Source organism: Boleophthalmus pectinirostris, unplaced genomic scaffold (genome assembly GCF_026225935.1).
Source record: "Boleophthalmus pectinirostris isolate CB_2022bp ecotype Guang Dong unplaced genomic scaffold, ASM2622593v1 HiC_scaffold_7, whole genome shotgun sequence".
Taxonomy (NCBI): domain Eukaryota; kingdom Metazoa; phylum Chordata; class Actinopteri; order Gobiiformes; family Gobiidae; genus Boleophthalmus; species Boleophthalmus pectinirostris.
In genome coordinates this window covers 24,261,456-24,274,030 of record NW_026571473.1, presented here as the reverse complement: position 1 = coordinate 24,274,030, position 12,575 = coordinate 24,261,456, and the positions used below count along the sequence as shown (strand labels likewise).

At 38.7% G+C, this 12,575-nt stretch overlaps 1 protein-coding gene across 1 annotated transcript in view; it reads right to left on the bottom strand.

Moving 5' to 3' along the window:
• Positions 1-12,575, bottom strand: part of wwc3 (WWC family member 3) — a 40,612-nt gene that overhangs the window by 16,792 nt on the left and 11,245 nt on the right. The window contains exons 2-5 of the mRNA XM_020918796.2: positions 5,451-5,560; positions 3,725-3,925; positions 2,295-2,371; positions 910-989 (exon numbers count right to left, since the gene is read on the bottom strand). Of these exons, the coding sequence (XP_020774455.2) occupies positions 910-989; positions 2,295-2,371; positions 3,725-3,925; positions 5,451-5,560 (468 nt within the window). The remainder of the gene's footprint in view (positions 1-909; positions 990-2,294; positions 2,372-3,724; positions 3,926-5,450; positions 5,561-12,575) is intronic.

Genomic DNA, 12,575 nt, shown 5'->3' with positions numbered 1-12,575 from the left:
ACTCACCCCAAAACAATGGGACGCATACAGAGGTAAAACAAAGGCACCCACGCACCCATGGGACAACGGCACACACACACACACTCCAGGAGGATGCTGCCACCTCCGAGCAGCGCTTCTGTCTATTCTGGGAATCACTCGAGTTGTATATTATCTCTGAGATAAGGCTCTGCCAGGCCTCAGGAAGTGCAGAGGAATGCGGGGCGATATCGGCGTGTTTTTAAAGTACCCCCCCTCTCTTTCCCCTCCCTCCCCCGCCGCCCCCGTCCCGGTCAGAGTGGTTTCCTGTTGGGCCTAGGCTCCACTGGTGCATCCTGAGGAGGAGCCCCCCTCCTCTCTCTCAGATGTGACTTTTTCCCTTCAAGAGGAGGAGCTTCTATTTAAGACTGAAGTCCCTGAGTAAAGTTTCAAAAAATACACTGTTTTAGAGCTATAGTTCAACTACTAACAGAGAAAATTATACAGAATAATGTGTAATAATTTTGATTAAAATCCATTAAATTAGCACCATAATCTTAAATTACTAACATAATTTGTTATATATTATTGTAATTACAAGTGTCCGTTAATATGCACTGCCTCTATTAAGTAAATAAATAATAAAGTACTGTCTTTCTTCAAAATAGGATATGTTTCCCAAGACTGTATTCCTCAATTCCTCATTTTCATAATTTAAAAAAGACCTTGATAAATGTGCTATTGTTGCAGTATTGAAAATAATGTCTCATTTAGGTTTTTTTTGTTATACTATCCAGCCCCATGCAGTGTTACCCTGGATTATGTAAAGTAAAAGTGCTGAAACAAAAGAATGATTAAATAGGAAGTGGAATAGGAAAAGGTGTGGGTTGGAGCAGGGGGCTAAGCGGAGAGGACGGGCCCAGAGAGGAAGGGTGGTCCTGGGACACTCACTCCTGCAGCGTCTCCACTCCCATCTCCTTAAACTGCAGCTCCTGCTTCACCTGGGCCAGCTCGTGCTTCAGTCGGGACAGCTGCCGGGACACAGAGCACAGGGTTACAATGGACTCCTCTCTGTGCAGAGCTGAGTCATCATTATTCACAGTACGCTGGAATGTATGGAGGTTTGGAGGGGGCAAGAGTGAACAAGGACATGCACAACCACTCAGACAGACTACAAATTAAGCTAAACTTCAGGATTTAATACATGCACTAAACATATTGACCAATCACTCACAGCAGAAACAAAGAAGATTGCTATTATTTTTTGTTGTTAATAAGCAAGTGAAAATGAGACAAATTGGTGTTGTACTGTAGTATTTAATTTTAATACTTAAAATATATAAAATGACAGTACTGGTCATATTCAGCCATGTTAAAAATACACAAGTATAATAATAATAAACGTTTTATGATATAATTTGTACAAATGGTTTTGTTTCAGGTTTAAGACTATTGGATCATGTACAAGTTTCAGGATGTTTGCCACACATTTGTTACTTGCTTCCATCAGCTAAGTCTTCTCGATGTGTGACATTGTATATCCAAACAATGTTACATCGTGTATCATGTACCATCCTCCCCATATGAACTGAGAGGGCTGACAGGTCCCTCCTACAAGCTTTAACAGATCAAACCTACACAAGGCTGAATCGTGCATTTTTGTCATGTCACGCACTAGGGGTTATCTATCCATGTCTGAGGTTTTAGTTAAAAAGAAAATAAACACTATGTGATTGCACAATGATATCAGTTGCAAGCCTTTTGACCTGGTTTAGTCCGAGTTTAGCAAGGAATGTAGGTGGTTAGGTAAAAAAAAATTTAAAAACAAAATGGAAGCCATCAGCTACTACTACTACTACTACTACTACTACTACTACTGTACCATTGAAACATTGAAACTACTAAAATGACCAGTTCACCTGTGGATCAGGTGACATCGCAATATTCTGTTTAATTGAATGCAGATGCTGGTGTGGCTGAATAAATATAGATTTATAATAAGGCTAAGGATCAGCATGTACTGATTTACCTTTTGGATATATCAAAATACCATTTATATTACTCGTGCCCTCATCTGAGAGTGTAACATCATCACATACTACAATCAGAAAATGGCCAATCAGAGGAGTCCTTGGATGAGTGCGGTACCCCACAAGCATGTCCCAGTTGGCGCTGTGTTAGTCACTATAGCCTCTGCCTGACCCTCTGCTGATGACCTCATCCTCACGGGGTCCCAGGACAGAGCCACAGTATCCTGTAGGGGCCACACCCGGGCCCCTGCTCCGCTCCACTCGGCCCCTCACCAAAGCCCATTGTTCTGCCTCATAATGACTTACCCGCTCGCGTCTACAAGCCACTTCCACTTTGATTTGGTCAGGGTCGTATTTCGCATTCGACGAGGAGCTGGAGTGAGCTGTGAGCAGAAGAAAACATACAGTATTTAGCTGAAACAATATGAAAATTTAACTATGCAATGACTATATGATATTTGTCATTTTTACTATGGATGTCAAGATATAATGTATTGTTTTTGAATATCAACAAAAGAAATTTACACTGCTGTAATTATTGTCCAGGATTTGTGACCAAATAAGTGAAATTATTGTGAATTAAGTAAATTCTTTTGTCCTGCTTTAGTCTGAAATGTGGAATACTGTAACAATACTATTTGTAAAGATAATATGGATATATTGACATTGGACCAAACTAAATTCTAAACCAAAATACTAAAATATATATTTCAAGTAAGACTCATGGAAATAAATCACTGCTAAATATGTGAATATGTAAAATGTCAGTCCTCCGTTATTATTATTAAACTTCTTTCGATGCAGATCTCCTGGTATCACTATAACTATAGTTCTACATTCATTGCAGTCTTAGTTCAAAGGTGAAGAGGTCTCGTGTTTTCAAAGCCTCTGGACCCCGTGTCTGTGTGGAACAGGTGAGGGGAGGTGAGGGGAGGTGAAGGGACCTGAAGGGACCTGGAGGGACCTGGAGGGACCTGGAGGGACCTGGAGGGACCTGCAAGGACCTGGAGGGACCTGGGTGGAGCTGGACACAGACTGGACAGTTCTTTGAGGATTTGGGGGGATTTTCTTTAGATCTGACACCAGCAGTTCCTCGGGGGGACACAACCATTGTTCAGGGATTTTGAAGTAAAAAATACAGACGTTTAGGGTCATTGGAGGTCAGTAAGTGGATTTAGACGGCTTCTTTGATGTGACGTGAGTCTTTACAAAGTTATTATGTCATGTAATCATCATATGTATATTTATTGTAAAAAGTTATACAACATTTAGAATGAAAACCAGATCATTATTTGTCCAGATATCAACACCTCAGTCTTAATTCCTTTCAAAAGCAGTTGAACCTCATGGTAACATTTAAGAAACTAAATGTACTATCAAAAAATTGATAATTTTTTGGAAACAGTGATTTACAATCATAACAAAATTGCAATTAATGTCAATAGACAAATTTTAGCTATGGGTCCGGTTCACTCATCCACTTAGGTAATATAAACTATCTATCTACCTTAGGATAAGCAGTAACCAGCTGTGCCAGTGCCTAAATAGTTAACTAGCTAACAACAAGTTTAGTCTAATTCATTTTAAATTACACCAATCTTTCTCTATGTTGAGTAAAACTAATCCAGTAAAGACAAAATAGTGTTTTCTATTTCCTGTAGTGGTGCTTTAAATATTGAGTATATGAGCCGCAGTTATGAACTTGACTAAGGTCTTGAGATGTGAGAAGGTCTTACTGCTGGTGAGTGAGCGGTTGTCCTCTGAGAGCTCCCTGAAGAGAAGCATCTCCTGCTGAGCCAGCTCCAGTCGCTGCTGCTTGATCTGGTACATCTCCTTCTTGGCCTCTAGCGCCTCCTGGGCCACCACCAGGTACTCCTTCAGCATGCGCTCCTGCTCCTGCCGCCATTGTGTGCGCGGGTTTTCTATCTGAGTAGTTTCTGTCAGCAAAACAAACAGAAATATGATCAAATTAAAATGCTTTATTAGTGCCAGAAACAACAGTACGTAACAGAATCAAGGTGCACTATGTGAACTTTTCTGGTGGAGCCTGCTTGTCTCCACGGAGATAGTTACTTAGGGTGACTAAATGTCCGTTTTTCCCCGGACATGTCCGTATTTTGGGTCCTGTCCGGGGCGTCCGTTTTTTTTTTTTTTAATAAACTGATGCAAATGTCCGGGTTTTCAGTACCGTTCATTAAACTGAGCGTCTCTTGTAGCGTCTGTGACTCAGAAGGAGCGAGACACAGTCGGTCAGCCTGCAACGTACCGAAGCACAAAAGTGCATTTAACAATGACTTGTACAAGAAATTCTCCGTTTTCTGTCCCGATCGGGACAAGTATGAGTCTATGTGCACAGGTTGTGAGGTGAGAGTACAGTGTCCCTCGTTTATCGCGGGGGTTACGTTCTAAAAATAACCCGCGATAGGTGAAATCCACGAAGTATCAACTTTATATTGTGCAATTATTCTATCTGGTTTAAGTCTGTAAAACCTCTCAGCACAAACTTTATGCACTTTTCTCAGATAGGACAGGTGCAACACTTTTTACTTCCTTCTTAAAACTTATTGCTGCTGTCGTCCTTTTGTTATTTTCCTCCTTCTTTATGTAACGAACTGAAGATTCATTTATTCCATAATGGAGCCCAACAGCACAGAGTCCTGCACGGGTCAGTTTTTGAAGACCCTCAATACAACACCGCACCCGCGCAGACAGGACCGCACCTGCCCATTAACCCGAGATTATATCACACTTTTGTGCTGCCTACGCCACAGACTGAACCAAGACTAAACCAGGACTAACCCAGGACTGATTCCAGGACTGAAGAGGAGGACTAATCCATGCCTGAACTAGGACTAAAACAGGACTACACCAGGACTAAACCAGAACTGAAACAGGACTCACGGTCGGGATGGGCGTGGAGATGACCACAGGAGAAAGGACCGGACCGGCTCAGCTCTGCACCTCACGGAGTTAAACGCGGCAATTGCCCGATCTCGCTTTGTGGACAAACTGCTCGGCGTTCTCTCTCTTAAGTTCAAGATTAGTCCTGGTTTAGACCTGGTTTAGTCCTGACTCACACGTGTGTAATTACTAACCGCCTGTTCAGTTCAGCTTGTTTCCATGGAGGTGTTAATTTTGCCTAGAATGTTCCACAGGCTGGCTTTAAATTGATCTGTTTTCAAGGAGAAAAGGAGGTGCCATCACCAGGCTAAGTTACAGATCAGGTCTGTGTAGAAGTAACCCTACTCACAGCAAGAATGCGTTTTTTCAGCTACAAAAACATCAGTAATTGAATACATGCAAGACAGACATGGATAAATTTAATGCAATATTGTGGAACATTTCAGGCTATAATATATTTATAGAGACAAGTTTGTGTCAGTCCCTCCACCAAAAACGTTGCATAGTGCACCTTGAAATTAAAAATATGTTGTAGTTTTGTTAATGTGAATAGTTTCTCACTGTTGATGTGGTCGATGTAGTAGACTCCGACTTGTTGGTCGTAAACCTCCTCCCACCCAAGAGGCAGCTCATCCCCAACACAGTCTGCGAACGTCAGTGGCTTTGTGATCCTGGAAAAATGAGAAACAAAGAATGAGCTTTCTTAGAGTGTCAGAGAAACAGAATTTTGCCACAGTGCTCCAAGGGCAGATTCATTAACAACATTAATTATGTCACTCTTCTCATTTGGAAGCAGTTAACACTCACATTTTGTGCAGTACATTTCCTGTATGAACAAATACTTGTGTTATGTAACTGTGCTTTTTCTTTACCACCTCAGGTTTTGTACAGAGCTCTATTGACATGTTAACATTGGTTTTGTTGACAGCAGATCACACTGGCGGTCCCATCAGCTTGGTTAAAGACCTGTGACCACAGTGACCCAGTGCAGCTGAAAATGACAGAGACTGGTCTGCTGTGGCTGAGGTATGTGGACAATGAGCAGCTCAAATCTTTCACACATTCCTCCCACTGAAGCAGCAGCGCTCCACAAACTGTCACTAAAGACATGCTTCAACACCCCACAAAACACACTTGATAAAGTTAAGAAACAACTATGTAATTACTCATAGTCTCCTTCTGTGACAAAAGATTTTGAAAGCTTCAGTTGGTGCCAATGTTGGTGCTAAACAAATAACATTAACATCTTCAAACCTCCTCACAGCTTACTTCCTCTATTTACATTGTACATGATGTACATTTTACTTCTTTTGGCAGTTATTGCTGGAAAGCATTTATTGGGTAACATGGATACAAGCCGCCAGAGTCACTGAATCACGCTGATGATATCACTGAAATGCATACTCTGTCATTTATGAGTGCAATACACTGTAATGTAGACACTTTAACACAAATGTATTTTTGTCCACATAAAATTACCACACAGTAGTTTTAGTGTATGTAGATGCATTTGTTAAATGTGCATAGTTTGATCTCTATTTAGATAATATTTTATGACTTTTTGGCATCCTTATTGTATTACTGATGTTCTTGCAGTTTGCCAACACTGCAATTTCACCAAGGGGGAAAAACTGTTCTGACATTTCAATTATCATTGTTTGTGAATTAAAATCAAAAATTTGTTTGCACTATAGTGTAATTTGTGTTTCTTTTGAAGGCTTTGAAAAATGTAAATGTGACTGCTACCTAAATACAATTGACTAAGAATTTCCAAACAGAAGAACAAAGCAAATAGAGACACGCTGCCTGCTCACTTCAATGTTTGCAGAGGATCAACAAACATTCAGACGCTCTCCTCTCTTCAAAATGCTTAAAAACCACTTACAGACAAGCCAACCATATCAGAGCTGTAATGTTTATGAGAAAATCACCAGAAAGGCCATAAAGACGTAAAAGGTGCAGTCAAAAGTATTTACAAGTCAGCTGTACAGAATTGTTGATTTATGCCATATTCAGTCACAGAGGTTGTAAAAATATAGTGGAAGCTACAGGAGGCACTGGACAGAAAGTCGTGTGACATTAGCATTTAAAGCCCGTGTTGAACTTTGACCTAAAGAGAGAAAATATGGCAGCTCATAGATTTTAGCACAGTAAGGGTACAGTGGGAAAAGAGACGGACAACCCCAGACGATCCTGAATGTGTGGATCCAGATTAAACAAGGAAATACATGCATTTCCATATGGGCTTACCAACACAAACATTATTTATTGCATTTTATTTATTACTGAGACATGAAATGAATTAATACATTTATGAAATTATGTATTTTCGTATTTTAATATTGTGTTTGTCTGAATTGTGCAGACAAGTGGGACAGCAAATTTCCATCATCTGAATAAGACTTACAATAATCTTACTGAGAGATTTATGTTCCTATATATATGTATAGTGTATTATGAATAAAATCTAGTATTGTTATGATTATGTAAAAAGTTAAACCAAAAAGATAGGATAACCAACTGACAAAATAAGTTATGATTGGAGAAAAGTTTTTGCCGCATTGTCCATGAATCCAGGAAAATCGTAAATGTGGAAAGAAGAAATATTTTCAGTGGAGCTATATCACTATAAAAAATACATCATGGATTTTTGTTCACAAACTCCTATTTTAGAGAAACTAATACAGCCCGCAGTACAGTACAATATAGTGATGATTATGCTAAAAACGGCTACTACCACCTCAAGCAACATGGTTCAGTTTTATCCTTCTCTGATGTGGTGGCAATGATTTACGGAGGACCATTAACTTCTACCTTGTGATCATATAGATATACAAGCAAACAGTAGCAAAAAGTCAAAATTACGACTATCATAAATAACCTATATGTACTATAATATATCACAGGCTTAGGCTATAGTCACTGTCTTACTTTATTCTTATTTTGCCCAGTTTTAGCCTTAGTCTGTTAGTATCCTATCAGAGACCATATTGTGGTACAAAAAGACAAAAGGAAATGTTTGAGAACCATTGATAAACAGCAATTTTGAATAGTTAATAAATCAGCAATAACCCTAACAATTGTTTATATCGGTTAGAACATAATCTTGTTGTACACATTGCAATAACAATGAAGTATTTTCTTAATCTTATTCTCTGCAAACAGCAAAATATCAATAATAATAGTTCATTTTTAGATAACCCTCTAGATCTATAAAAGCAAGTTCTAAAATGAGATGTTTGTACTTTAAAACAATCATCCAAACCTACGATATAATTCCAGTTAAAGGATTAAAGTAATGTAATATGTAAGTTATTAATGACAAAAGTGAATTCAGAGAGATCCACTTTCAATCGGAGAACTCCAAAATAAGATAGAGACGTGAAATACAAAAAGAGGCTGACAGAATGAGAGGCATGTCCAGCTGTGGGCCCCTTCCCAACATACGCTCTCTATACACAGAACAGTATATTTAGGGTTAAAGACATTGGCTAATTCTAGAGTAATCTGTGGGTCCATGGGGTATTTCTGAGTGGAGGAGACGTTTTGCCCGGTGACGGCTGCACTGCCTTGGCTCCATGGGAAAGGCATGTGCCCCCTGTCTGCTCCACACATCCCAGCACAAGACCAAGCCCTGTGACCATCAATAAACATTTTCATTAATAAACTGCATCTGTTACTGTGGGCATGCTTTAAATGAATGATGATTGGGTACATATGCATAGTAGTGCAGACAGTTACTCTAGAAGAACACTAAATGCCAGAACATGTTTTTGTCTAACTTAAGTTTTGTGCAGTTTGAATAACAGCTACATGCACTTCAAAATTGTGGTTGAGGAAGTGCTTATTTGATACACTTTGTAATGCGCTACTTTATATACTTTATAGCAATGTTGACATGCTCACAAAACAGTAATGAGTACAATTTAGCACAGCAGTATCATTGTTTAAATATGCTACATGGTATCAAATATTTCTTAAGAATACAAAAACGATTCTGACAAATGTCATGTCTCATAAATAAATCTGACATTACTATAGATTCTGAAAACAATTACTAACCACACACATTTAAAAAAAATATGTTTGCAATTTTAGAAATTTTATTTAAAAACAACCTTACACTACATTATGTATAATAATCATCTGCATAAAACAAGTACAGTTAGTCCTCTTGACCAAGTTTAGCTTAAGATCTGGAGATGGGTTCCAAGCACTGCTCTACTGTCAAAAATGACTCTTGACAGATCACCCATGTGGCACTGTAGAATGGTCAAATCAAAGGACATATTTCCCAACAGGACAGTAAAGAATATCTTGACTTTAACCCAAATACACTGCATAATCCTCAATTATAAATGAACAGATTAATGTAGCTAAACTCCCTTTGCAGAAAAATCACAGATGATCTGTCTGCTCCAGTCCCAGCTGCTGAAGCCCGCAGAAACCGACCAGGGCATGACCCTTGACCTCAACATAATGATAATCACCTAAAATGTCAAATGAGACGACAGCAGATAACACACTGACACTGTAAAATTATGCCCCATTGCTCTTCTATTTAGTTTTTAGTGTAAACTAGAAAAAATAAACAAAACTTAGCGTGGGAAGGAAAGATTGAAAATATTTAGTCAACTCCAAATGTCATTTAATTTTTGACTGATACAATTATAAAAACCAGGGTAGTTGTGATAGCCCACAAGATAAATAACCTCCACAAAAGGATCATGGCTGTGGCAGTAATTGACATAGCAGCAGTATTAAAAGCAGTTGTACATAATGTAATAATTGTTAATAGCAATAAGCATATCCTGCACTGCATTACAGGGGTGACCAAAATATGGCCTGGGGGCCAAACACAGTCCTCAGACCAAATGTTGTTAACCCTCAAGCCTCCTGCTGAATTAGCCCAAATGATGATAAGCTGCACATTTTACAACAAATTTGTTCTGCCTCTATAACCTCAATAACATCTTATTGCATTGTGATGAAGACCTAAAATGTACCTCATTAAAAGTACAGTAGCTCTGTCAAAACTACGTTAAATGCATCCATTCTGAAAGACTCAATGTAGTGACCACTGGTCTGTGGCCCTCCACTTCAAATAAGCTTAAATATGCATCCCTCTGTGAAAACTTCCCTGGATTAACATATACTGAAGTGATGATTCTGTGGGGTGCTTAAAGGAGAAACAGTATGCAAACGCAACATTTATGTGTGTATAACCATTATCAGTGGCCATTATGACATAATAATGTTATGTTTTTCCTCATCAGTAACTTTTGATTAATTAATGCATGTTTGAGTAATCCTGTATTTGCTTGTTATTGAGGATTGAGTGCTCAGAAAATCTAGGTTTTCACCTAGCCCCTATTCCTGCCTACATCCCTTTACTTAGGGGCGATTATTTGGCTAAAAAAATAGACTCCAGATAACACACATAGTGTTAAAAAATGTTGTGTAGCTTTTTTTTTCAAGAATGAAAACATATCTGCTACTTTCTACAGTGAAATTCCCCTTCTCAGCTCTGCAGTTTTAAACAGGAAGTCAATTCTATTATTCCATTGTATTATTAAGCTGTTTTAGATCAATATTGTGGTTCACAATAAACAAAATGAAAAACGATTATCCACTTATGTTATAATTCAATACTATACCAGAAGCATAAAGCATGTTCTTTTTACCACAACAATATTTCTACCTGAACTACTGTCCCTTCAACCATGACTGAAACAGCCTGTGCCTTCACTCTCACAGTTTGTTTGTTACTGGTCACTGACAGAGAAAAGAGGCCACAAATGTCGGTCTAAAAATTCCTTTCTGAGTTAAAAAAGAAAACAACTTTGGGAGGAATGTGACTCCTGTCCAGCCTTTAGGGAGGGCCATGGGAGCAGCTGCCCCACAGACATAATGTGTTGAATCTCATAGAAATAGGGTCCTATAAGTAGCTGGCCCCTCCGTCGCTGGACACTTTTAGTCGGTCTGGGACATCTGGGATGGGCTTGTCCCAATGGGAGTGGAGCGATGTGGGGTCAGCACCACTCAAGAGGACCATCAGGGAAACTTTTATTTAACACATGTGCTGAAAGATAAAACTGAGCTGACCAGAGTGGACTGTGAGTTTTGGGAAATACTGTAGCTTGAAAAATGTATTATTTGCTGTTCTAGAAGCCCTAATGGAAAAACCAGAAGATGAATGGACATGAAAGTGTGAAAAGTTTCACTAATTAAGAATTTATTTTTCAGTACTGTCAGTCTAATAGAAGGTAATTATTGTGTACTACACTATAAACCCGAACATTCAAAGTAATTAAGATAAAGTTGTATATACTCATTGTTTTAGAAATGCCATAGTCCTACTAACTTAATAATGTCAAGTTGCTGTAACATGTTCTTTTTGAGTAAATTTACCTAATATTTTTTGATTGTGAACCATTGTGGGTATAAGTGAGGCAGACCCAAAACATTATGGGTCTGACTGACCCGCCCCAAGAGAGCGGGAAGGAAAAAAAAATTTCTTCGGGTCAATGTGACCCCGAGGAGAACGTGAGGGTTAAAAACATAAATTAGGTACAATTTAGAAGAATTAAGTAATTAAAGCTGAGAATGTCCTGTTATTTCTATTGTTTCAAATATGGATGATTTAAAAATAAACTTAATTTAAATAGTACATGCTAAAATATAATAGCCAGACTGGTGCCACCTAGTGTCTTCGCTCAATTTCATTTCTCTCCAGCGACCAGGTCAGGAATCAGAATACACTAGACGGTTTGCAAGAACCCTGGAAGTTGTAGGCCAATCAGCGAAGAGCTGTGTGGTACAGTACAACAGTAAACAAAGCAGATGGATGTAGACAAAGCCATACTGTGTTGGCAACGATTACCGAGATCAAGGATTTAAAGCCGGAACATAGAGAATGTTTGGTGAATTTTATCATAGGGAAAGACGGTAATGTTCTTTTTCCTATGGGATTTGGGAAAAGTTTAATATACCAGTTAGTCCCATTAGCGGCGCATTATCACGACCAAATAGCACAATTGATTAAATAAAAAAATACCCGCCTACTGTCGAGCGAACGAATCCTAATGCTGCGAGGTTAGACAGTTTACACAAAGTGAAACTGGCTGATGAATCAGGCTAAACACACAATACAGAAAAAAAAAAGACAAAAAAAGAAAAAATTAAGAAGTTTTTCTGATTTGCATGCAGAAAATTGTGCTCAAGTACAGAGTGTGACACCAGAAGTCAACTGTATGTTTGTGTGTCCTTGGGACCTGCGCAGTCAAACTGTATGTTGTAAATTGCGCAGTGTCAGAAAATCTGTGTTTAACATTTGAGCTTGTTGTCAACAGTGTCGGCAAGAAAAGGATAGGATGCAGTTAATGGATTCACTCGTTTTTAGAGTTCCTTGTTTCTTTATATTTTTCTTCTTTTATTGATATTTGTTTTGTGTTTTTGTGTATTGACTTTTAATGGCGTGCATTTCCTAAAAGTCCAGTTGGAAATTCAGTATATTTTGATGAGCTCTCCTAAAAACAAAATGAAGGCCTTATCAAAGCTGGCTGTGATCACAAAAAACTTGACTTGACTGACTTCACCATCCTTGACAACTATGCGCCTGCTAATTTCTTTAAAAATGTTTTTGTTACAGGAAATATGGATGCTGCATAATTATCTCTAAATCCT